Source organism: Choloepus didactylus, chromosome 1 (genome assembly GCF_015220235.1).
Source record: "Choloepus didactylus isolate mChoDid1 chromosome 1, mChoDid1.pri, whole genome shotgun sequence".
Taxonomy (NCBI): Eukaryota; Metazoa; Chordata; class Mammalia; order Pilosa; family Megalonychidae; genus Choloepus; species Choloepus didactylus.
The window spans coordinates 237,652,627-237,679,942 of record NC_051307.1 but is presented as its reverse complement, the minus strand read 5'-3'; the positions used below and the strand labels follow the sequence as shown (position 1 = coordinate 237,679,942).

Genomic DNA, 27,316 nt, shown 5'->3' with positions numbered 1-27,316 from the left:
GGCTTTTATAAAGAGGATTTATTAGGTTACAAATTTACAGTTCTAAGGCCATAAAAGTGTCCAAGCTAAGGCATCAATAAGAGGATGCTTTCACTGAAGAAAGGCCTATGGTGTAGGGAACACCCTTGTCAGCTGGGAAGGCGTGTGGCTGGTGTCTGCTGGTCCTTTGCCCCTGGGTTGTGTTTCAAAATGGCTTTCTCCAAAATGTCTCTGGGCTTCTGTCTTAGCTCCTCTCTCTCAGCTCCTCTGTATCCTTGCTGCTTTCTGCCAGGGCATTTCTCTCTAAGTATCTGGGGTCCTCTCTCAGCTTCTCCAGGACACACGCGGGGCTTCATCTCTTAGCTTAAGATCTCCAAAAGTCCTTCTGTCTGCATTTCCAAGTGTCTCCAAGCGTCAACAAGCATCTGGGTCAGCTCTGGAATTCTCTTAAGTAATCCAGTGAACTCATCAAGACACACACACCCCGAATGGGTGGGGCCAACCTCCACGGAAATAATATAATCAGAATTCTCACCCACAGTTGAGTGGGTCACCTCTCCATGGAAACATCCAATCAGAAGGTCACATCCTAGTCAAGGCTAATAAGTCTGGCCCCACAAGATTGTATTAAATAACATGGCTTTTCTGGGGGACATAATATGTTCAAACCGACGCACTCCCACTTTCTCTCTTGGCTCTGTTTTCTACTTAGAGCTACTTAGCTGTATCTTTTCTTGTCTTGCTTCCCGCTAATTCCTACCCATAAGATCTGGCCTTCTTCAGGTAAGGCTTTGCCAGGATGTGACTGAACAAAGACTGTTAACATCCTAGCAGAATGTCTAGTGCTAGCTATTAAGCTAACCCATTGTTTTACCCCACTACATTTACACGTCAAATTCTGTAAGAATGAACGGAGCTAACTTAGGAAGTCCCAAATCCCTTGTGCCATGATTGGAAACGTTTGTAGATGGGATAACAACCCTTCTGGAATTGGTCTGTTGTGCTTCAAGCTTCCATTATAGGGTGGGACCAAAATGCCCACTAGTTTTGATAGACTATTAATGTCTAATTAGTATTAAGCTATCAATGGCTGATAATTGCTTGGTGTGAATCAAAAAGCAATTTTGGCAGGGGCCACTGTTTTGTTGATTTGAATTATTCATTCCACAGGTCTTTGTGGTACCTTCTTATATTCCATTCATGGTGCCAAGGGTGAAATACCAAGTAAAACAAGATAACACAGCATCCTGCTGGAAATAATCATGATGCCATATTCTGTGGCATTTCTGGAAGACCCGTGGTGGATATTTGCAGGAAAAAGGAACTTAGTGGATACCTCAACTTACTACATGGAAGAGACTAGGCCTATGTGGTTAAAAGTCCAATTGTAAAAATGTTCTTTCATTAATTGTAACAAATTGATGAAAGAATTAATGCAGTGTGGTAGTAATATAATAATAGAGTAGTTTTTTATGCATGAGTTTTCTCTAACCCTAAACTTCTCTAATTAAAACAAAAAAAGTTTATTCCACTAAGGAAAAAAAAAAGAGATAGGCCTATGTGATTTTATCAGTCGGGGTTCTCCAGAGAAACAGAAGCACGAGGAGATATGTGTGTATGTATGTGTGTGTGCATGTGCGTGTGTGTCGTATTTATTTTAAGAAATTGGCTCACAAGATTACAGGGACTAGCAAGTCCAGAATCCGTAGAGCAGACTGGTAGACTTGAAAATCAGGCAGGACTTTATACCGCGAGTTCCTTTCAAATTTTTTATTTCAAAATACATTCAAACCTACCTACAGTTACAAAAGTAATGCAAATCCCATACAGAGAACTCCAACATACCCTTACTAACCTCCCCAGATATGCAGATCCACCAATTTTAACATTTTGCCAGAATTTAAGTATCATGCATCTTGTCTTGGACATGTGTGTGTCTTCCTAGAAATTCCCCTTTTACATAGGTACAAATGTCCTCTCTTCCCTAAGAAACAATTTCCTCATGGTACCAGGCATTGCACTGTATGCCCTACAGCCACCAATCCCTTGTCCCAGGTAGCACATCGTGACTGTTCTCCCACAGCATTCTGCAAGAGAGCTCTGAGAGCTGCCTTCTACCTGCAGTGCAAGTTCTGGGATGGCAAGTCCCTCAGGTCAGGCTACCACCAGATAATTGGGCCAGGAATGCATGCTTCATACGTGTACACAAGGGTTACTTTGTTCCCTCCAGAACTGGGACCAGGGATCTGCACTGGGAATGTGGGCCAGCTCCACTCCAAACATGGGAGGCGTGGAGGAGGAGCCATTCAGGGTGCTGCAAGATTCTACAGGTTTTTAGATACCTTTTCCTTATTTTGATGTTCACCATGTTAGCCCTTAATCTGTTTTCTGGAACCCTGAGAAAGGTGTTTCTGTCAGTCCTTGCTGGTTGTTCAGAGCTTCTATGGGGAGACAGCCCAGAAATGTCTCACTCCACCATTTTGATTGGGGTTGGGCCCTATGAGTAGTTTTTGGGTTGTTTTTTTACAACTTTGCTAGACATAATTAGCTGTATTAAACCAAACATATTTAAAAAGTATACAGTTTGATGAGTTTTGTCATATATATATATATATATATATATATATATAACTTAAGCGCTCACCATAATAAAAATAATGAACAGTCCATCATCCCCCAAAATTTCCTAGTTTCAATTTATAGACTTTTTTCCTGAATAATAAGCTTTATTTTTAAGAGCAGTTTTTGATTTACAGAAGAATTGCACAGGAAGTACAGTGTTCCCATATACCCCACCACACATAATTTCCCATATTATTGCTGTCTTATATTGGCATGGTACCTTTGTTACAATTGATGAACCAATATTGATACATTTGTAGTTACTAAAGTCCATAGTTTACATTGTATGCGTTTGTGTTGTACAGTTCTATGGGTTTTGACAAATGCATGATACCTTGTATCCACCATCATAATATCATGCAAAATAGTTTCACTGACATAAAATGTTCTTTGATCTACCTTTGTATCCTGCCCCCACTTTCCCTGAATGCCTGGCAACAACTAATCTTTTTACTGCCTCTATAATTTTTCCTTTTCCAGAGTGTCATCTGGTTTGAATCACATGGTATGTAGCTTTTTCAAACTGGCTCCTTTTACTTAGCAATATGCATTTAAGGTTCCTCCATGTTTTTCATAGCTTGATAGATCACCTAATATTATCACTGAATAATAACTCCATAGTATGGATGTACCACAGTTTGTTTATCCATTCACCTACTGAAGGACATCTTGGTTGCTTCCAGTTTTTGGCAATTATAAATGAAGCTGCTCTAAACATTCATGTGCAGATTTTTGTGTGGACATAAGTTTTCAACTCATTTGGAGTATGATTACTAGATCATTTGGTAAGCCTAGGTTTAGCTTTAAGAAACTGCCAGACTGTCTTCCAAAGTGCTGGCATTACTGCCAGCAATGAATAAAATTTCCTATTGCTCTACATCCTTACCTGCAGTTTGTGTTGTCAGTGTTTTGGATTTTAGCAATTCTAATAGGTGTGTAGTGATATCTCCTTGTTGTTTTAGTTTCCAATTCCCTAATGACATATGATATTGAACATCTTTTCATACCTTTTTTGCTGTCTGTATATTTTCTTTGGTTGGGTGTCTGTTAATATCTTTTGCCCATTTTGTATGTGCATTGTTTGTTTTCTATTGTTGAGTTTTAATAGTTCTTTGTTTAGTTTGGATACAAGTCCTTTAACAGATAGGTGTCTTAACAAATATTTTCTCCCTGTTTGTGGCTTGTCTTTTCATTCTTTTAGTCTATAGCTTTTTAATTATACCTGTTGCATTTTTTACTGGTAGCTATAGGGACTACAATATTTAACCTTAATGTTTTGCAGTATACTTACAGTTAATACTGTGCCACTTCTGTAAAGTATAAGGACATTGAGCCCATAGGGTTCCATTTACTGTTAACACCCCGTGTTTTTTATGCTATGGTGGTCATATGTTATAACCTCCAAAATGAACTGTTAAAGTATTTGTTTTAAAAGTCATATGTAGTTTTTAGAAGCTAAAAGAAAAAAAAAAGATAGTCTATTATGTTTATCCACATATGTAGCTTTTCTGCTGCTCTCCTTGCCTTTGTGGAGATCTGAGTTTCCATCTGGTGTCATTTTTCTTTAGCCTGAAGAATTTCCTTCAGTTTTCCTGAAGTGCACGTCTCCTAATACTAAATTCTCTCAGTTTTTGTGTATCTAAAAATGTCCTAATCTCACCTCCATTCTTGAAGGCTATTTTTTGCTTGAAATATAATTCTAGATGTGTGTGTTTTTCATTTATTTGCTTGTTTTCCACCACCACATCAAAAATATCATTCCACTGTCCACTGACTTCGTTCATCTCTGAGATGTCGGCTACCATTTCTATCTTTCCCGTTTGCGTGAATGTATGTGCCATTTTTCTCCGGCCACTTTTTTATATATTTCCTTTATCTCTGGTTTTAAGATGTTTGATTATGATGTGTTTAGGTATCTTCCTCTCTGTATTAACCCTTTTTGGGGTATGCTGAACTTAGTTATCCATAAATTTATGTTTTTTCATTAAATTTGAAAAAGTTTAGGCCACTACTTCTTCAAGTATTTTTTTCTGCCCTATGGTAAGCAGAATAACAGTCCCTTTCCAAGCTATTTCCTAATTTCCTGTACCTCTGAATATGTCACCTTACATGGCAAAAGGGTCTTTGCAGATGTGTTCAAATTAATGACCTCAAGAAGGGAGACTATGGGTCCAGTGAAATCACAATGGCCCTTAAAAGAGGAAGGGGGATGCAGAAGAGGTTATAGTGATGCAACTGTGAGAAGGACTTGACTCACCACTGCTGGCTTTTAAGATGGAAGAAGAGGGCCACAAGCTGAGGACTGTGTGTGGCCTCCAGGAGCTGGGAAGGTAAAGGAGATAGATGAGCTCCTGCAGCCTTCCCTATGCTGCAGTTTTATGGTAGAATTTCTTCTTCTCCAAGAAACCTGAGTTTTTGAGTTTTTGTTCTTCAGCCCTTTCAAGTTATTGGATGAGGGCTACACCCATTATTAAGGGTAATCTCCTTTATTCAAAGCCAACTGATTATTACTTACCTGGTAGGGGAGACACCAGGATCAAGAAGGTGGTTTTTCCAGGGCAAGGCTTATCCATTGCACTCAGATGTGCTCAACCCTGCACTTTACCCAAATGTGGGAAACTCAACTGCATAATTTGTGGTGGTGGGGGGTGGGGGAGGCATTGCATTCATGCTGTCCCGTGGGGGGGCGGGGGAGGGAACAAACTGACTGCAGCCACATATACAAAATATCTTCACAGCAATACCTTGATTAATGTTTGATTAAGTAACTGGATACTGTAGCGTGGTCACAATAACAGGTAAAATAACCATGACAGTGATCTTAGAGGTTGCTCGTTATAGATGTGCATCCAGACCCCCCTTTTCTTGCCTGATGAAACATGGAATTAAGACCTTGCTGCTAAGATTTCTCAGTGTTTGCTGCCCTGTTTTTACTCTGCTCTGTGGCTATTTCATGATCATGCATTCCCACTGTAGCATTATCAATAATATTAGCATTCACAGGGCCTGCAGGTGGATAAAGTTTCCATTAGTCTTGACAGTGTCATCTCAGGAAGTTGCATTGGTGCAGGAACTGTGGAAATATTAATGGAGTAGAAAATTACTTGTTTCCTTGGGACGAAATCTCCCAGTTAGGAAACATGCCACTGTGTAGCCTCTTGACAACACAATTTACAGAGGAAGATATTTGAAATACTTTGGATTGAAGTGGTGTGCTAAGGTGAAATGACAAACCGAAATGGAACATAGACACTTTGCCTCAGATAAACAAAACACAACAAAATTGTTAATCTTTAGGTTCCTAGAAAGTTAAAAATTAGAGTGTTCTTTGGTGGAAAAAAAAAAAAAAAAGGTGTGGGCGGAGGACAGAAAGTGGCTTTTGTAGGATGGTCCAGTCCACCTTCAGGGCAGAAATCCCTCTAGGTATTTTAGCAGGAAGATGTTTAGTACAGGGTCTTAGGTGCTTACAAACTCATTGGACAGTCTGGAGAAGTGGTTCTAGACCATGCCCCAGGAATGGCTCCCTTACAGGGAGCTAAGGACAGGGATGCTTCAGGGCTGCCTGCGTCCATGGGATACCTCCTTGGCTCTGGAAGGAGATTTTGCTATTTTATACTCAAAATATGTATTTATTTTGTTGATAAATTCTTTTGATTTATAAAAGTACCAGCCCAACAAAGCATGGATTGGTCCTTGCTCCCAGCTACTTTGTATGGTGCCACCCACTGTAGTTAGGAGCTTAAGATTTCGCCCATATAACTATAATACAGGAATGAAGTCTCCAGAATTGCATAGTGTTTTTTTGCCACTATTAAAATTGACCCCTGGCACCCAGGAAGGAGAAGAATGGATCCCCAAAAAAATCCTTAAAGAAAATTTCATGATTTCATGACCTTGCTTTACGGGAGAAATGGCAGAAGGAGCATAAAAATAGTTATACTCTCTTTATTTTTTGTTACTCTAAAATGCCCCCCTCTAAGGCAAGAAGCATTACTAGAGTTATTAGTGTAGTTACACCAGCTTTATTTTGGTTGGCTTTGCAAAGTGTATCATTCTCCTGTATTACTTTCCTATGAATGTAACACATTACCACAAACTTGGCTGCTTAGAACAACAGATATTTATTCTCTCTCAGAGTTCCAAAAGCCAGGGATTTGAAATCATTTTTGTTGGGTTAAAAGCAGTGTTGCACTCCTTCATGAGGTTCTAGGTGAAAGCCTGTTCCTTGCCTCTTCCAGCTTCTGGTGGCTGTTGGAAATCCTTGATTCAGCCACATCACTCCAATCTCTTCCATTGTGACACTACCTCCTCCTTGTCTGTGTGTATCAAATCTCCCTCTGCCTCCCTCTTACATGTGTTATTGCACCAGGATGATCCAGGTTAATGTCCCATCTCAAGATCCTGAACTTAGTTGAATCTGTGAAGACCCTTTTTCACAATAAGGTGACATTCACAGATTTAGGGATTAGAACCTGATCTTTTGTGGGCCACTATACAGCCCACTACACCATTCTTTTCCTTTTAATCTTTCTTGCCCTGTATGTAAGGAGTGTCTCTTGTAGGCAGTTTTAAGTTGTTTTTCCTGTTTCTTCTTTAACATGTCACAATCTTTTTCTTTTTCGTGGCATATTTAGCTCATTTACAGTTAATAAAATTATTTATTTATGTAGGTTTAAACCACTGTCTTACTAGTTATTTTCCATTTGTCTTACCATTTTATTTTCTTTGTTTCCTCTCTTGCCTTCTGCTGGATGAGTACAATATTTTTTATTATCCATTGCACTTTCCCATCTGTGTCTCATATGTGTGTTTTTAAGTGGTGAAACCTAATTTGCATCCATAGCCTTGTCTAAAAAGTTATCTGAGAAATGTATTTTGCAGCATTTCCACCTCTCTAGTTAGATATGTGTGAAGTAATCAAAAGAGGCATTTCACAGTATCCAACATACAAAATCATATGAATTGGCAGTGCTGTGACACTTTCCCTCTTTTATCATTATATAGCGCAAGTCACAGGGTTTTCAGAATGCAGCATGCAACTTGGAGGGGGTAGGTGGATGGATATAAGCCTGGGCTTTGACTTTGGCAATAAACAAAAGCATCATGATAAATTTATATTTTTATAATACTTCTATAGTTTGTATAGTGGGCTCACCTGGGGAAGTGACTGCATGGCTTCTGTTTTGATTTTTAAGGGCTGTCAGAAACTCTAGTAAAGTATAGAATAAAAGGGAATAGAGAACAGAGAGCTGTAAAAGTAATGAAAATATTTTCCATTAGTTAGTGATCCTTGCAAAGATAGATAGATAAGGTGTAGGAAAACGATTTGATAGGGATGAAAATACACTAACTTTATCAGATGTTTGATTAATTCTTCTTCTATTCTGGATGGAAATGTATTGCCAGAATTTGGAACCACACCTAATTGTATTTTTGGTATAAAGCAAATGAAAGTGGAATAAAGCAAGGAGTGGCAGAATTAGACCTTCCAAGACAGTTTGGCACAGAGTTCATATCCTGAAATGGAGCCGCTCATTGCTATTCTTTGCGTTAGCAACAGAGGCTGATTAGATAATTTGCTTTCAAGTACAATCCAGAATGGGGCCATTGCTGCTACCCAGAGAACAAACAGGCTTCTAAAACAGCCTAATGATCTGTGCAAAATGGATTGTAGTGGTCCTTGCCAGCCCTGATATTTTCCTGTGGTGAGTTTTAGTTAACTTTTGGAATGGTATACATTTGAGTGGCTTTCTGACGACAGCCCTGTCAAATTCAGCCTGCCCCACTTCTACCACTTGTCCGAATTCTCAGTGAGGAATTTTCCTCAGAGCCCCTTGTGTGAGTCTCTCTTTACCCTCAGTTTGTACATTTTGGGCAGGTTTTCCAGAATTGATGAGTTATTTGGGAGTCTCTGGGAGCTTGTCTTTTTGATGGGAGTGATTTTGTGACCTTAATAGTTGTCACCTTTCAGGTGAAAGGAGTTGCCAGAAGTAGAAAAAGTCTGTATAACATCAGCTGGAACATTAGTTTGATAGATACTGTTTACTCAGTCAAGATGCATGCCCAGCAACCCTTGGGTGTTCTCTTAGTTCCTCCCATGCAAACTCTGGACTAGCAAAAGTCTTGTTTCAACTGCTGTCTCCAAAATGTCTCTCTAACCTGCAGCACTGAGCTCCTTCTGTCTGAGCTCTTATAGGGCTTCAGTAAACCAATCAAGACCCACTCTGAATGGGCAAGGCCACATCTCCATGGAAATAATCTAATCAAAGGTATTACCCAAAGCTGGGTGGGTCACATCTCCATGGAAACAACCTAATCCAAAGATTCCAACCTAATTAACACTAGTAAGTCTGTCCCTACAAGGTTGCATTAAAGAACATGCCATTTGGGGGAACATAATACATCCAAACCAGTACAGGTGGTATATGGGAAAAATATATAGTGATGTAAACTATGGCCCATAGTTAATAGTACAATTATAATATTCTTTCATCCGTTGTAACGAAGGTACCACACTAATGCAAAGTGTTAATAATCTGGGAGGTATATGGGAATGCTGTATTTTTTTTATGGGATGTTTCTATTAACCTAAAACTTTTGTAATTGAAAAATAAAAAAAAAAAATCAACATTTCATAAGTAGTTTCTTAGTATGCCAAATAATTTTTTTAAAATCTATACCTGAAGATTTATTTAGCTAAGAGAATGTTCAAAATATTTTTTTCATCTGCAAAATTATTGGTGCTTTAGGTTATTAGTTTAAACACTGTGTGGTACCTGTCTGCCTTGCATTCAAGAGACCTGGGAATCCAGTAAAGTCTTGCAGCCTTAGACTCAAGGTTTAGGATTGCTCTGCTCTTGCATACGTCTGCTTCATGGAAGACTCATTTGTATGCCCCATATATAAGTTTAGCTGGTTCCTCCAGGTAAATATCTTTACATATAATTGTTTCTACTTTGAATTGAACTGTTAGTGAAGATACCTGGTAGTTGGAATGCCTAAGGATGTTGAATGATATGTTCCAAAGCTGTGGGTTCACTAATAAAATGATTAACCTTGGACAAGAAAAAAAAAGTTTCTACCTACAATAGGTTCATAACCAGAGGAACGGACTAACTTTAAGAACATATTTTTGGGGGATACATAGAGCTTCAAATCACCGGAGTAAGTTGAATATTAAGGGATACATAAAATACAAATAAAATAAAATATTTAGGGATATTTTAAAAAATGTATGTGCAGCTCTGCAACATTTCCTCCAGGGAGACAGACAGGGACCTGTCTAGACGTGAGATCCCTGAGCTTGTGGATGGAGGTTACTACCTACTTCCTACCTCACCTTTTGTTCGGGGGCAGTGTTCTCAAAGTGTGATCCCCAGCTAAGCAGAGTCAGCATTGGGAACTTGGCTGGCCATGCACGCCTCAGGTTGCATTTCATTTAGTGTTACTAAATTAGATACTCAGGGAGAGAGCTCTGCATCCTGCCTTGAAACAAGTCCTCCCAGGTGATTCTGATGTTCCTTAAAATATTAGAACCAGTATTTTAGACTGCACAATGTCACATGGTATAGGTAGACGGCTTATATTACACATTCCTTCTTATAATTAATTTTCTTTGCAATATACCACATGCATTTTTTTTTTTTCTAAAACACCATTGCATTGGACTACTTGTTGCCACAATATGAAAAAAAAAAAATGCCATCACATTAGCATTCGTTGCTTCCCTGCCTGTGTATCTATTGGGGACCACAAACGCCTCTGCTGTCAGGTCTTCTTGAATGTTGATTACCTTCATTAGTGTAATTGATCTGGTTGTCTAGATAAAATGCAAAGCAACAGACTTGGCAAATTAATATTTAAACTGCTCCCTTTAAATTGCTGATGAGCTGGAGACAGGCGTGGTGTTCCTCTCCCAATATGACAATTTAGGGGAATTCTTGCTTACATATAATTTGTCTTTTCTCAGTTTTGAATCTCTCCCCAGAAAGAGTGAGGAAATATACTCTGTGTAATTCTAGGATTTGATAATATTTGTATTCCAATCCAAAGGATTGGTAGTTCTGTGTTTAAGATATGTGTGTATACATCCCAGTAAATCATATATGTCATTCCTGGTGTGAGATGAGAATCTTTAGGAGGAGGACATATAGCTGAGAGGTGGAAAATGAGAAGTAAGTATTAAAGAATCTTGTAGAAAGATTTATGCCCACCTCTGCCAAGCTCCCTCCGCGGAGGTAGACATGGACTTGTCCAATATGAAGCTCCTGAACTTTATTTTGACCAATGTGCCAGTTCGATGTATTATGTCCCCCAAAACACCATTATTTTTGATGCAGTCTTGTGTGGGCAGATATATTAGTGTTGATTAGATTTTGGAATCCTTTGGGTATTTCCATGGAGATGTGATTCAGTCAGCTGTGGACAAGACCTTTGGTTGGATAATTTCCATGGTGGTGTTGCCCCACCCATTGAGGGTGGGTCTGAATTAAATTACTGGGACACTATATAAGCTCAGACAGAAGGAGCAAGCTTGCTACAGCTAAGAGGGACGTTTGGAAAAATGCACAAGAACTGAGAGCGGAGCTGCAGCTTACAGAGACATTTTGGAAACAGCCTTTGAAAGCAGACTTTTGCTCCAGAGAAGCTAAGAGAGGACAAATGCCCCCAAGAGCAACTAAGAGTGACATTTTTGAGGAGCTGCAGCCTAGAGAGGAACATCCTGGGAGAAAGCCATTTTGAAACCAGAACTCTGGAGCAGACACCGGGCACATGCCTTCCCAGCTGAGAGGTTTTCTGGACACCGTTGGCCATCCTCCAGTGAAAGTACCCGATTGTTGAAGCCTTACCTTGGACACTTTATGGCCTTAAGACTGTAACTATGTAACCAAATAAACCCCCTTTTATAAAAGCCAATCCATTTCTGGTGTTTTGCATTCTGGCAGCATTAGCAAACTAGAACAACCAATATCCCAGATTTGAAACCAGGGAAGTCCCAAGCAAAAAGGGGCAGTTGTTTACCCTCATGAGAGTCACATATAGGACTTGATCTGCATAAGAATCTTCTATTTCTCTGTGATGCATTCTGCATAAGAATCTTCTATTTCTCTGTGATGCATTCTCGCTGTGCACATGAGGTCCCCCGCTACCTCCCAGCGGCCAGGATTTCTAATCTTAACTTTTTTAGGCATCACCAGACAGAAGAACAGGATTCATGTTTCTAAGTGGCAAGTGGGACCTGGCAGAACTTGACTGATGAAACCAAGGTCTGAGGTTTGAAAATGGGCATAACTTTCTCTCTTCCATGAATAAAAGCTTTGGCTGGAATTACTAATGGCTTCATAAACATAAGAGTGGCAATAACATCTGAAGCAGAAGGGACTCAGGCAGCCTGCACTCCGTGCACCTGGTGGGCTGGTTCTCTTTCAGAAGCACACAGCCTTCCCTCCAAGCCTTCCATGCAGCTCCTTGGATGACCTTGAAAGAGCTTTATATTGACTTAAAGACATGGAGTCCAGTCCGGCTCTGACGCTTACTAGTAGTAACACTAGAGCAATTGACTTCACTCCATTGCTCCACAGTTTCCTCGTCTGTCCAATGAGACTAGAACCCCTCATCTAACAGGGTTGCTGAGCTGGTTAAATGAGATAATTTATACGATGCAATTTATATAAATGAGACAATTTACTAACTCTGAAGTCATTTACAAAACTGTGGCTTAGTAAATAACCCAAGAAGCACAGTAATTGTCTCACTTCCAGGTGTACAGTAGGAAGAGGGAATGTTAGTGTAGATTATGACGTAGATATCTTGTGTGTAGCCTCAACGGCATTTGCTGCAGTCATCATACTTGGTACTTGTCTGTTTCCCTGTCACTGGGCATTGGGAGGTTTCCAGGTTTTGTAATTGTGAACAGTACAGCTACCAGCATTCTCACGTGTGTCTCCTGGGGCACTTGTAGCAAAGTGCCTCTTGGGTTGATGCCAAGAAGTAAAGCTGTTGGGATAAGGGGCATGAATGTTCAATTTTATGAAAAGGGAAACTATATGCACAAGTGGGGGTACCACTCAGTATTCAAATCAGCAATGTGGGTACTCCCTGTAGCTCACTTTTTTTTCCTACATTTAAAACTTACAGCTTTCTTAATTTTTGCCCATGCACTATTTCACAGATTCTGTTTCTGTGTCAGGAATGTGAAAGCACTGCACACTTAATTATATCTTTAAGAGTAAATAGGACAACCATGATGTTGATGCTGGTGGTGATGATAGTGGGGGTCGTAACAGCTGACATATGGAAAGTCAACTGTGTGCTGAGAACTGTTGCAAATACATTGCATGGATTTTCTCTTAACGCTGATAATCCTATGAGGTCAGCAGTAGTATTAACTCATTTTCTGGTTGAGAAAATGGAGGATTCAAAGTGTTTCTGTTACCTTCCCAAGGACAGCTAGCAGGATGGGAAGCCAGGCTGCACAACAGGTTGTCTGGCTCCATAGCTTGAAATCATGGATAATCTCAAGCTTACTTCTGCTCTGATCTGCATTTTCTTTCATGGTCTAATGTTTGAAGGGTATTTAAGCGGTAGGAGAAACAGGAATATATTTGTAGTACTTCATTCTATTATGGAAATGTTTTCTAGTCTTTGTACGAGCACTCTCTGGGTTGGGAGAGTTGAGGGATGTCAGAAAGAGACAGGCAGATGACACTGGTGGGAAACAGGTGTAGGTTTTTCTTTAGCCACAGTAAGATACACAATGAGCCATTTAAATATGTTTTGAGTGTAGGGGCCCAGCCTTGAGTGCTAAGGACCAGTTACCCTCTGCAAATAGACATTGGTTTGTAGTATTGACACCCAAATTTTGGACTGTAAATTTGACCATAAATTGATGCGTGAAAGTGTTTACTACTGTTGAGCTTTGGGAAGTACAAGTCTCAATTATGCCATCAACCACATGGCCATCGTTTGCAAATTCAGGCAAAGGCAATATGGTGGTTATCTTTGCTTGTGTCTTTTGGTTTTGTTTTACATAGATGTTTATTGTTTCCCTACATTCCCCCAGACTGCTGTTGATTTAAGCTAATATTCATTCTCTATTTTCACCTTTCTCTGTCATTTTTGCTATTTTTGGTAGGCCACTTACTGGGCAAATGCCTGAGGGTGTCAGGTCTGAACTTGTGAAAAAAGTGTATCAGTGTTGTGAAGGCTCTTTCTGTACATGAGAACTTGAGCACTTTTGGGCTTATAAGGCTTTAGTTGTGAATTAAAGCATGTTATTTTAATGAGTTCGAGTTTCCACATTGTTCCCTAACTTAGGACTTCATGAAATAAAAAACTGTAACTAAAAGGGGAAAAACAACTAAAAATATTTTTATAGAAGAAAATAAAAAAGTTAACCAAAGTGTTTTATTGATACATTCTTGGACAATATATCACAGAATCGAAAGAGAATGGAAAGGGGGAATTTTTCAGCAAGAGTTGTTTTCCACTAAATTGGCACATAAGCAGCAAGATTAACGAAAATACTTAATACAAACAGTAAAAAACATACATGCTTTTTTTAAAGTCCTTATCACACTGTTCAGTCATAGAGGGGCATGAACAAAACCTCAAGACATGAAAAATCCGTATTCTTTTCTTCAAATAGCTTAATAATCATTAAAATTATTGCAAAATATCCATATACCCTAATTAAAGTAACAAAAGAGAACACAAATACAAATATTGAACATAAATTATTAACATATACTGTAAAATACAACACTGGCATGCATCCCAAAGATCAAGACCACTATTCAGTTCAGCCAGTACTTTCCTTTCCTGTAGCCTATCATATACCAAAGATAGGTGAGGCAAACTTGCTCAGCACAGTTTTTGGTCTTTAAATATCTTTTTTGTCTTAAAAAATATAACGTGATTTGTAGTGGTACGTAATCATACTTATACAGTCATGTACAGATGTGTCTGTGTCTTTTTTCTTTTGTTTTTTAGTCTGCCAAGATCTTAATTTTAATTTATTTTTTCAAATTTCCCCAAATATTCCACCTTCTGAGAGAATAGGGCTCTATGAAAACAGGGCATTCGAAAACAAACAGTGAACCGAGGTACGACATCAGATGGCAAAGTGCAAAAGTCCTCACAAACTGTACAGAAAATTTTCAAAACCTTGCAGCTTGGAAGTACATACGTAGAAAGATGGGTCAGCCCCAAAACGGTCACTGTGGCTCTCTGTGGTTCACCCTAAAGAGCCTGGGTGGGACTTGAGTCTCAACACTCCCTTCGGTAAGGGAAGGTCCACAATTGCAGCCTATTTGGCAGTGCTGATGCCAGTGACTTATTAAGCCAAGATAAAGTAAGGATATTTTGTAAAGCAGCTGTGTAGGATGCTTAGATCCTCTAACACTGGTCTCCAGTAACTGGCCGGCCGGGGAAGCTCCTCCAGTGATGGTAAGCGGGCGGGACCAGAAGAGTCCTTTGCCAGGTTGGGTGACGGAATCGCTGAAGGTCTTCCTCCCCCGTTGTTCCATGGAGTGGAACAGGTTAGATAACCAGGTTATTATAACTGACATACTTCTTTTTTGCAGCAGGGCCTGAAAGAAAAATAACGAGGGTCAGTTGCAGCATTGATGCTGTTAGCAAAGGGAGAAGTAGAATCAGGGCTGTAATGACGTGGGGTACAAGGTCAAGATGGGAACATCGCACCTTGCGGGAGCATGGAATTCACAATCATTATCGCTTGCTGGGGTTCCAACACAGCAAATAACTTTGGATTTCTGGGATTATGTCTACGACTTTGTAAATTCAGCAGCACCCAGCGATTCTCAGATGGTCTGGGTTCTCCATTCTGAGATGTTTGCAACTTTCCTCTTTTATGGTTAGACATTACAGACCACTCATCAGTGGTTTTCAGGCTTCCTGATTGCAAATGCTAAGCTTAAAGGGCCTACCCACATTGCAGGATATTTTGTTGTGTGTGATCTTCTCCCAGACCTTCTGATAACAAACGGCCTTCGCTTGGGAAAGGTCTGTCCTGGGTGAATGGAATTAATTTAGGTTTGACTGCAGATTAGGTCAGCCAGAGTGGCTTCTCCCATTCTGGCTCATATGATCAGATTATTATAGATTGACTTTTATGGTATTATTATCTGTAGGTTGTAAGTGGTAATTTGCAGAACTAGATTCCATTAAGATTTGAAACTCGCGGAAATCTGCCATGTGTCTCAATATGCACAGCCTTTATTTGCTTTCCCTAAATGCAGAATAAATTATTTTTCCTTTTGGTACAGTGATTTCAGATCTTGCCTTCACTTTCTCTCTCTCTCTCTCATTCATTCACTCATTCATTCAGTAAATATGTATCAATTGCCTACCATATGCCAGATGCAGGGCTAGAAACTAGCCCAGCGATAAGGAAAGTGAGTGAGTAGTTGATGAGCGAAGCAGACACTTTCCTGTCTTTATGCTGGAAACAAAAACACCAAGATCCCCAAATGTGACTCTGATTTGTGTTCTAGTTCTCCGTAATATCAACTCCAGGTAATACAACGGCTGTGATGTGACATGTTCTGTATTCAGTAAACCTTCATAGTTCTGCATCATCTTTTGTTGGAGAAAAAGTAACTGGTTACTTTAGCATTTTCTGATGGTTTGTTTTACTTACTCTTCTTATAGTCTTCTTTGGGTCTAAATTTAGTATTGCTCATTCAACATGAGGAAGTAATAGGAATTCTCCCTGAACTCTTAAGAATGGGTTTCATATGTGAATTTAGAGGAAATAGAAGCTACAATAACATATTGAGAGAGAGTGTGTCTCTGAACTATAAATAGTGACCCCAGGATGTTATATACACATTTATGCACATGCACAGTATTAAAAAAAAAAAAAAAAGACTGATCTTATGTTCACTACGGAAAATTGGGACTCTCCCTTTGATAAATTCTGATTTGAAAACTCCTCTATTAAATCATATTGCACTTATTAACTCTTTTCTCTATTAAATCATATTGCACTTATTAATTAAAATTATAGGACGAAATAGAATTATTTGAATTTGAGGGTCTCCGAGAAGCTGTGGCTGTGAGACCTTGGTCCTGATGAGTCCCCATTTGGTAAACTCGTGACCTCAATAATTCCCCTCATCTAAGGAGGTTCCAGTTGTTGTCATGGTATTCAATGTCTTCAACAATACGCTTTGTTCGGGAACATGGAGAAAACCTTTCTGAAGATGTTTCTTTACTCCAAAGCCTATTTACAATGTCTTAGCTAGAAAACTGCAGCTAACAGTTGCAAATAATGGTCACAGCATGCTTTGGAAAATGCCAACCCACTAATTATCCTCAGGACAAGGGAGGCAAAAAAAACCCAGTTGCTTTTACTGACATAAATATCTGAGACCACCTCTATTGTGTGATTAGTTAAGACTGTTTTTCATAAAAGCATGTTTGACATTCTCCAAACGGGTTACTTTAAAACACTGATTACTCAGGAAGGGTCTTCACTGAGAGAATAAGTCAGTTCGAATACTATACTCAATGTTTTGTTAAATCTGAGCATTGGTTAGGGTAAAAGCATGATCAATATGAGGTTAGGTTTAATTTAAAAAATAGAGATGACAGTAAATAATGGCCGTTCACGCTATATCAGATGTTAAGTTATGTTCTGTTCTCAAGTAGCCTGATTTATGATCCCAATTTTACACAGGAAGAATCGGGGGATCACAAAAACCAGCGTTTCAAAACTAGGCTGCGCTATATTTGAACTTACACTTTTCCTTTCCATGTAGGAAGATCATGCTGGGTTTGCACTTGCCTTACCTGGGTTCTGATACAGCTCCATCACTTCCAAGAGTCGTGACCTAGATCAATCCATGACAGTGAACTTCTCTAAGCCTTTGTAAAATGGGGAGAATAATTGTCACCCTGTGGGCTGTTGGATGGCATAAGGGATTAAATATCCTAGATTCTCATCTGAGAACATAGTGTATGAATGTATTTTTAAATGACAGTGTTCTGTAAAAATGATTAGAATCAGTGCATGCTTCCTGTGCAGTATAGGTTAGGAACATTGCAGCAAAATTAGCACGGAGCTTGTGCTAGTCCTGGAGGGGCAATATATGACCTTTTCAGAGCAGTGTCCAATGTATTATAATATTTGTTTTTAAACTCTCCTAGTCTTATGAGTAAATGAGTGTCCATGGAATCTGATAATTCCATTTATTTGAATAACAGTGAAGTTTAAGATCTAAGAAAGAAAATTGTTTAGCTCAAAACAGTTCTAAGAAACACTTGCAAAGGAAATACACTTTTAATTTTAAAATAACTAGTATTTTTTCTCTTCTAAAGTTATAGGTTTTAATAAGGAATAGGAGTATATGGTATGGTCCCTACTAAATATTTTGAATTAACCTCGATCAGTAGTTCTCAAAGCAAATTATCCTGAAGCGCTGATGTTTACAGTGAGGTAGTGTTAAGGACATTGGTTTTGGAATGAATTGCTAATGGACCTTTGCTACTTAATAAAGGCCAGATATTCCTGCTTACTCTTGGTGTCTTGTCAAGACCAGCACCCATTTTGACATCTAGTTCAAGTGAGCTCCTTGTTTTCTCTATAATTTTTGCTGAGCCCTTTAGTCTCACAAAAAATTCATTTCTCCAAATGTGTTTTGTGGAACAGTTCTAACCCAGTTGAAAGGAAGTTAAGAAAAAAGAAAAAAATGGAGAAGAAAAAGAGTCTCATAGACGTTGTGTCGGTGAATCACTGAATGAATAAAGTGAAACAGGACCCATTCCTCCTCTCCATATTTTATACGATAAGGAATTTTTTATAGTATGTTAACTATATACTATGTGCTATTCTGAGCTCTTTTTAAAAAACATGTATATATAGATGCATATGTATAAAGTATATGTATAAAATAAACACCCACAAGGGTACAAACAATGATACATCATGATCGAGTATAACATGTTAATAAATTAACATCTTTGCATCAGGTGCCCCCATCCAAGAAATAAAACATAGTTGAAACCCTCTTTTCCCCCTCCCCATCTCCCCTACCATAGCTACTATCCGGAAGTTGGCATGTATCCTTTCCAATCTTGTTTTATACTTCTACTACGGGAGTAGTTGCCTATAAACTATAGGAAGTATTGCTTTGTATGTTTTACATTTTTCAAAAATGGTTTCATTCTGTGTATATCCATTTGCAAGCTGCTCTTACTGTAACATTGTAGTTTTAAGATTATGTTAATTTGGTAATCATAGTTATATAGATTTCTTGCATTAACGTAACAAAGTTTCTATAATTCTTCTATTCATGGTCACTAGTTTTCCTTTTCATTTCAATAACAAACATTGCTGGAGTAGATGATATTGGGAAAGCATCATTTACAAAGTTGACTGACAAGTTGTAAACCAAGAGAAAATATTTGCAACATTTTTAAATGACAAAGCGTTCATCTCTAGAACTGTTTTAATTTATTCAAATGAATTAATAAAAGACAACATAATTATTAAAAACTGGGTCAAGGTTATAGAAAGGTAATTGGCAGATGAGGAAATATAAACAAATGAAAAATGGTCAACCTCATCAATGAGAGAAATATAATTAAAACAATAATAGGATAGCATTTTGTGTCCATACCATTGCAAAATAAAACAAGTCTACTGATAACAAGTATTGGTGAGAGCACTGAGAATTGGGAAATTTAGTCTATACAGTTTATGCTATAAATTTTATACTAGATTGATAATCTAGTACAAAATTGTATGAAATTGGAAGGCCATTTTTTTTTTTTTTTTAATTTAAACAATGAATACTTGAAATAAATTGCATGGGATAAAGCCATATGGAGCTAAAGCTGAGAACCTGCATTAGTGACGGGAAATCTAGAAAAGAGGATTAAAGGGCCCATGTGCATGCCAAAATAAGGAACAACATTTCTTTATTTCTTTTGACCCTCAAATAAGGTATTTAGGAGGGGAAATAGAGGAGAAACTAGCCTCCTCAGTTTTCATCTTCTCTGACCCCACAACTCTTTTGCCCTCAAATGATATGCTCAGGGTAATTTTCTGATAAAACAAATATAGAGGAAACAGGTCATTGATCACAGAGACTATTTGGCAATATTTAGGAAAGTGAAGATATGCATACTATTGGCTCAGGAGTTTTCCTTCTAGATATATACCTGGGACATTTTCTTACATGTACATATGGAAATGCGTGGGACTTCTCAGAGCCTTTAATATAATAGTGCGCTTCATGATTCTCCAAAAGAGAATTCTCCTATAGGGGCTGTGCAGGTAATGTAAATGAATGAAGTTGACCAAGTGTAAGATGTTAAGGAACAGTATGGACCATGATGAATTAGAAAGCAGCTGCTCTGTCTAAAGGCAGACTCACTGTCCAGGTCCAGGCAATGGTTGCCATGTGGGATGTTACCCCAGATTTGGCAGAACAGTCCAGTTTATTTATTTATTTATTTATTTTTTTTTTTTTTTAAGAAAATCTGGACTTCTGTATTTTTATTAAAATCACACTTTTCATTCCATCCATTCAGCCAGTATTTATTGAGAACCTATTAAGTTTTGGACTGTGATCTAAGCATTATGAACACCTTAGTTTTTGGTAGCAGGTTCAAAATCATATTCAAATATTTTACAAGTCAAAGAAAAGAGCTCAAGGGCCAGGCAGACAGAGTCTCTAGATTGCCAGTGTGCAACTCTGATACTGTCTGCACTGTCACCCCAGATTTCTTTAATTGCATAGCACCCATCAACTTTAGCTGATCACTTTACAGTATTTAAAAAAAAACAACATACTTTTGGAAATAAATTGGCATATTTCTTAAATCTTGATCTTGTCAGTGACTTTAGTCATTTTTTAAGTTATTTATTCCCTAATGACACTTGGTGTTAACTTTTTCATGAACCCATTTTAAATACTGTGTGGGCCTCTCTCTCTCTCTCCCTCTCCCCCTTACCTGACTACTACTCTATCAGCCATGATTCACAGTTGTTATTTACTTATAACTATTTTAAATGTGAAGGACTCTTTATATTATGGTTTATAATTACTAAAGCAAAAAGACCGACTTTTTAGTAATTACTTTTGTGGTCAATGACCTGTTTCCTCTATTTGTTTCAACAGAAAAGTGCCCTGAGCACATCACTTGATGATAGGTGAAAGAGTAGATGTTACCTTCAACTGCTAAGTCTCATTTGGGATTTCAAGAAAGCTAACAAACTTCATGTATTTTGTAAAGAAAAAGTCATTCATTTTGTAATGATTTCCCCTAGATCCTTTTTTTAATTGACTCCTAAGAGTTGCACATTATGCAGCCAAAAAGATGCAAAACTGAACAAGAATGAAGAAAATGATGACTAAAAAACAATGAGGCATTTGCAATTACACCAGTACAACAGTGGACTAAAAACAGAGACTTTATCGCATCCCCCCACACTTTCCCCTCCCTCTATTCCACAACAATCTGCCAGGAGACTATTAGGCTATTTGTCCTTACGTCAGTTAGCTGGACTTCTTGACACAGCAACTTGGCAGGGGTGAAAGTGTAATCAATCAGCAGAACAACTCAGCATTCCAAATCTCTATCAGTTTTAATCCAGTTGTAGAAACCCCACAGTATGAATCTCTGTCCATCCACCCAACCCATCCATCCAACAGATAGTTATTGAACGCCTATTAAGTGGTTGTCATTCTAATGCATGCTAACCATACAAAACAGACCCAGAGCCTGCAAGCTGTTTGTTTGCTTCCTGCTCCTTGTTTATTCAGAGTTGTTAATGCACATTTATACAGGGCAGCCATATGCTATTGGCAAGGGGTTGGCATTTCCTTTGTTTTTGCTAATCAATGTGATGAGTTTAGGGGATGAAACCATAGACCAGACTCATATTAAGAGGGAGCCCCGAAGAGAACTGGCACTGTTCAACCTCTCAGGTGAAGGCTAACAGAAGGGGCTGCGGTTTGAGGGAGGTGTTAGTGGATTGGTAGGGCAGCAAAGCTGCTGGACCTGTCTGCTGTATTCACACACAAGAGTAACCCATGTCAAGGAGAGGAGACACAGCAGTATAGGAAATCTCAGAAAATATGTACCAAGTGCCTCCCCATTTTTGCCAGGGAGTTAGGAAGGGATTGAGAGATAGTCCTTGTTGTTATGGAACTTGTTTGTAGAGGGAAAAATGATTTTAACATGTTATGCTCAGTAGCAAAGATATGTTACAAGGGCTGATTAACTTTGTCTTGGGTGGGCATGTACTGTATTAAATATAGGAAGATTTCTCAGGGACAGGGACATTTGATGTGGTCCATGAAGAATGAGAAAATGTAAGAGGAAGACAAAGCAATATAAAAGCATTTGTTTCCAGGACAGGGTGCAAGAGCAGGGGAGTCAGAGAGTGGTGGCACTCAAAAGTGAGTGTGTGGCCAGGATACAGATAAATTACTTCAATAAATATTCATGCGGCCTTGCTGTTTTGGTTTGCTAAAGCTGCTAGAATGCAATATACCAGAAATGGATTGGCTTTTACAATGGGGTTTATTAACTTACAATTTACAATTCTTAGGCTGTGAAAATGTCCCAATTAAGGCATCAACAGGATGATACCTGGACTCTGAAGACAGTCTCCTGGCATCTGGCACATCTGTATCACATGGGAAGGCACATGGCTGGAGTCTACTGGTCCTTCACTCCCTGTTTTTTCGTTGCTTTCAGCTTCTGGTTTCAGCTTCTGGTTCCTCTGAGCTTCTCTGGGTCCTCTCTTACCTTCTCCAGGGCTTTTCCCTCTCAGCTCTCTTAGCTTTTTCTGTCCTTTATTCTCTCATAAAGGACTCCAGTAAAAAGGATTAAGACCCACCTTGAATGGGCTGGGTCATATCTCAATTGAAATAACCTAATCAGAAGGTTCACTCACAACAGGTCTGCAGACACAGGAATGGATTAAAAGAACATGGCATTTTCTGGGGCACGTAAGAGCTTCAAACCAGCACACTTACCATTCTAAATTCAAGGTGCTGGAAATGGAGTTGATGAATATAAATTTCTGCGGTTAGTTAGCTACCTGATAGAAGCGTGCTAAAAAGATCTTGAACACTAATTTGAGACAGTGGTCGTTGAGAAGCCCTAGGGGAGCCACTGGTGCTTTTGAAGCAGATTCTTCACACCCACTGTTGACTCTCTAAAATGTTCTCCTCTACCTTTTCTCCTTGTTGGTTTCCACCTGCTCATATTCCAGGTTTAGTTGTAGTCATTTGCTCTAGAAGGCCTTCCCTAATCTCTAAAGACAGATTGTACTATGCTGCGCTCTCGTGGCCTCTGCTTTTCTTTCATCTTACATAACACAACTAGCATGAAATGATGATTTCTCTTATCACTTGTTTAATGCATGTCTCTAACATTAGAACTCAGTTTCAGAATGGTAGATGCAGTTGTTTTTCCAGTGCCTAGGAAGTGTGCGGTACATGGGAGGTATTCAATATTTACTGAACATATGATGATAGGAGACTTTGGCCTTCTGAAGTCATGTTCAGCAACAGGAGGCTCTTAGGCGAGGCAGACAGAGCATGCAAAATATGTTGCAATTTCATGGTTTTGCATCTTTTTTTTTTTAAAGTGTTCACCTTGGTGCTGTTTATAAAAAGGCAACCATTGTTATAACTCTTCAGATTTCATTTGTTACTTTTAAACCACAAAATTCCTTTGTCCCTTTTTAGCACCCAAGTAGGGGCTGAAACAGTCTGGCAGAAACTGAGAAATCAATTTTCAATTCTGCCACGAAAAGAGTAAATGAACGTTCTATTGTTTCTATAAAAAAATAGTCTACTTTGTACTTTAAAGCAGCAAACAGAGGTTTATATGGTCCCTAGAAGATGTAGTAGAAGAAAATAGGGTCTCTGTTTTGTAACATCTTTAAGCTTGGCTAAATTAAACCCTGGGTAATTTGAAGCTGTATATGTTTTGCCTTGAGGGGGAAAAAAAAAGAAAGATGCACTAAATTACTGCATCACAGATTTCTACTTTTACTTGTTATGCACTTTGCCTGGGCATTTAAAATCTTTTGTGTGTTTTGCAATTTCAATATATTATGGATACAAGCTGCCAGAGCAGATTATGGAGGCAGTTCAATAACACATCAAAGATTGAAGCTGAGCATCAAAGTCTATCTTAAGGATAATTTTACAAAGAAGGCAATAGTGATAAAATAGTAGCAGAGAAGCACTTAGTGTTACTGGATCAAAGGCTCTAGCTAAAATGCAGGCTTTGCTATTTTGGGGTAGGAGATTCACATCATTCATTTCTTTATTCATTTATTTAATTTCACAAGGAGTTCACAGTGCGCTAGCAGTTTGGCTAAAAAAAAAATAGTGGGATAAAGGTAGGGACAAAATAGCTCCATCTGTGAACAACTCTTAGTTCAGTTTGATTCAACACACATTTATTGGGCCTCTACTATGTGTCAGACACTGTTACTGGCACTAGGGATGTAGCCATGAACAGTTCAGGGATGGTCCCTGCTCTTATGGAGCATCCATTCCAATGGTGAAGACAGAGCATTACAAAAATAAAAAGGAGACATGATGATGACAGATAATCCTAAACACTATGAAAAGGAGAAGGCTAAGTAGCTATGGTAGATGGGGGACAGTTAAGGTTCAGAGATGAAGATGTTTGAGCAGAGACTTACCTGGCAGAAGGTATCATGATAGACATGTGCACGGGGCAAGCGAGGTAAATTTTTGCCTGAGGGCCTCAGAGGAGGTTTCATAGAGGATGGACTGTGTGAACTGTGTCTTAAGCGGTGAATTGTAGGCATTTTTCCAGGCAGACTATGCATTGGAGGGACAGGCATTGGGGAACATTCCAGGCAGGGGATCCCAGATTGGCAAACGAACATTGTGTGAAAAAAGCTTAGAGTTTGGAGAAAATAGCAAAAAGTCTGGAGAATTTGGAGATTATGGATCATGTGGAAAAGAAACAATGTTGGGAGAAGAACCAGCTAAGAAGATGAACCTCAAATTGCCAAGGGTGTTTTATGCAATAGATAGAGTTTTGGAAATTAGGATGAACTGTGGCGAGTTTTCCAATGTTTAAAATCAGGGAGAGAGACACTCCAAGTTTCAGTATAGCATGGAGGATGGATTGGAAGTGAGGGTAGGGCAGGGGATGGCAACTGCAGGAAAGTAGACCTGTGAGGAGTTGATGGGATAATGAGGACTTTGTTTGCAGTAAGTGAAAATCTGAGTCAAAACTTCTCACAGGAACATCATTGCCTCTACCAACACCATGTTCCCTTGGGACCCTGACTCTTAACATCTGTTAAGTTCAGTAACATTTACCCTTGTTGTGAATGCCAGTCACAGGATACCAGGTGAGCTTACAGGGAAGGAAGCCAGAGAAAGAGAAAGGATCAAGGGAACCTTAGGTTTCCTTTCTTTCTTGGAATCCAACTCACCTTTCTGTGGTGGGCAACAGCCTGGGCCCCAAGGCTGAAGGTCTGTCGTGAGTGATGATGGCGGGAGTGTCCCACAGGCTTATGCTTTGGGATCCTCACCATGGAAGATGGAGAGTTTGGGATCTGCTGCAGATAGTAGAAGGCAGGCAGAGCTCCACCAACATACAGCAAATGTCTACTGAGTGTTAAACACTGGTTGCTGAGGGTACAAAAGGAATACGACATGTTTCTGCCCTTAAGGAGTTCTTGATCTAATAGACCACATACCCCTGTGGTTAAATCAGACACTGAGTATAAATAAAGCTTGAGAAGGTAAGTGTCAGGTGCCCTATACAGGCTGTCACTGTGAAAGTGACCAGCTCATACACAGATGTGAACCTAATGTCAGTCTCAACTCAGTAAGTTTGTGATGATGGAGAGTAAATTTGTTCTTTTTCTTTTTTCTGTATATTAATTAATTTATTTAACAATAACACATCTTTTTGATAAATGCAAATTAAGACAGTGAATTTCAAGGTTTTTTTTTTTTTTTTAAGTGAGCGAAAACCTTTTCTCAATAAAATAAGTATGTGCGAATTAATATGACCCTTTTGGAAAGCAATATTTATTTAAAACATTAAAAAAAGTGTGAAGCAATATGCATGAAAATATTCTTGAAGATGAACAATATTATTTACAATTGTAAAGAACCTAAATGTGTAGCATTAGAGGGTGGTAAAATAAATTCTAAGAGACATTATTTTGATAGAATATTTTTAATTCTAACAAAGATAATGGTTATTAAGACTATGGAGAACATGAAAAATGCTTATACTATATTATTGTTAATGCTTGGTACAAAGGACAGTTTACAAAATTAATGAGTCAAATGTTAAAAGCCTCAAGGAAAACTGGCCTGGGCTTAATATGCCAATATCATAAAAGATGAACAACACCAAAAAAATAGTTGGCACTGAATGTTTTAGATTAAAGCTGACTAAAGAGAAAAGGACTCTAAATGCAATGCATGATTCTTGGCTGGAACATGGATTTTAAAGAAAGAAAGTATAATGTTGGTGAAGTTGGAATTTCAACTTTATGTTCAATGATAATATTGCATCAGTGTTACATTTACTGGGTGTGTAAATGGCATTGAGGTTTTGTAGGACTGAGTCCTTGTTCTTAAGAAATGCATGCTGAAGTGTTTAAGGTTAAGTGTCATTATGTCTGAAAATTACATTTAAATGGTTCAGGGAAAAATGTGTTTGTGTGTATGTATGTATATATAGATATACACAAACATTTCTCTCTCTACATATATATATATAGATAGATAAAGATATATTTATAGAGATAGTCATTGTTTCAAGATCTTTGTAGGTTTGAAACTTTCCAGAGCAAAGTATCATGGGAAATGATTCAAAAAACTTTATTAGGTTGATAGAATTATAGTCAATTATCTTTTTATGACTCAATTTTCTATAATGTTATATGTTTATATTGAAAGGAAATTAATATACTTTTTTTTTTTTTAAATGAATAGCCACTTGACAAGGCATGGGCAGGTACCAGTCAGTAAGCATCCTTCAGCCCTGAATAACCTCATCTCTTTTCTTCTCTTTCAGGGCTTCTCTGGGATGGAGGGAACCACTTATTTTGCCTGTTTTGCCCATGAGCTCCTGTGAACTAATGCATGAAGAAGTCTCCAAATGGTAAGTGGCTTTTACAAAATCTACTCCCCACATTTTTTCTTATGTTATTTTGTGGTTGTGCCATCTGTTAACATGACCTAGCACAGAATAAATTCTGGCCCTATTATTAATTATAAGATGACAATTTCTCCCAGGCTCTAAACTGGACAAAGAACTGAGATTTTTGTTTAGTCTTTGATTCTTTCACTCATATGATTCCTATGTCATGCAATAAATGGTCTCCCAAAACATTTCCTGAAACATTCCGATTCCGGAAGCCTATGAGAAGCCTTTTACAAACAATGTGGAGTGGAGGGGTGGGGGCTTTAAAAACAAAATATCTCTATGCATCTGTTTTGTGAGTTTGGCTTTTAAAATTTGTAAATCGGCCTGTCAGGCCACAGAGGGAGAGAGTGCTAGGATAGATTGCTAATGTCTGTTTAAAGTAGGATGTGCATGGTGCCTGCTAGGTAATTGGCTGATCTGGTCTGCATCAGGCTCTTAACACACTTCATCTTGTCTGATGAGTAGCCTGCTTAATCCATGGATGGAAGCCAGCTGGGCACACCAGTCT

General features: G+C 38.6%; 1 protein-coding gene, 1 long non-coding RNA gene and 1 pseudogene across 5 annotated transcripts in view; 2 read left to right on the top strand and 1 right to left on the bottom strand.

Annotated features, from left to right (window-relative positions):
* LOC119507639 overlaps positions 1 to 27,316 on the top strand; it is a 495,363-nt gene that overhangs the window by 351,622 nt on the left and 116,425 nt on the right. Inside the window, exon 3 of the long non-coding RNA XR_005211337.1 lies at positions 26,677 to 26,763. This is a non-coding gene — a long non-coding RNA (uncharacterized LOC119507639). The remainder of the gene's footprint in view (positions 1 to 26,676; positions 26,764 to 27,316) is intronic.
* Positions 5,109 to 5,282, top strand: LOC119510538 (annotated as a pseudogene).
* GRM7 (glutamate metabotropic receptor 7) overlaps positions 14,010 to 27,316 on the bottom strand; it is a 1,009,633-nt gene continuing 996,326 nt past the window's right edge. For 2 of the 4 annotated variants that reach the window (XM_037800797.1, XM_037800832.1), the window contains one exon: positions 14,010 to 15,191. In XM_037800797.1, coding sequence (XP_037656725.1) covers positions 14,817 to 15,191 — 375 coding nt within the window. In that variant the 3' untranslated portion in view covers positions 14,010 to 14,816. The remainder of the gene's footprint in view (positions 15,192 to 27,316) is intronic. The other 2 variants (XM_037800825.1, XM_037800816.1) reach the window with 2 other exon arrangements.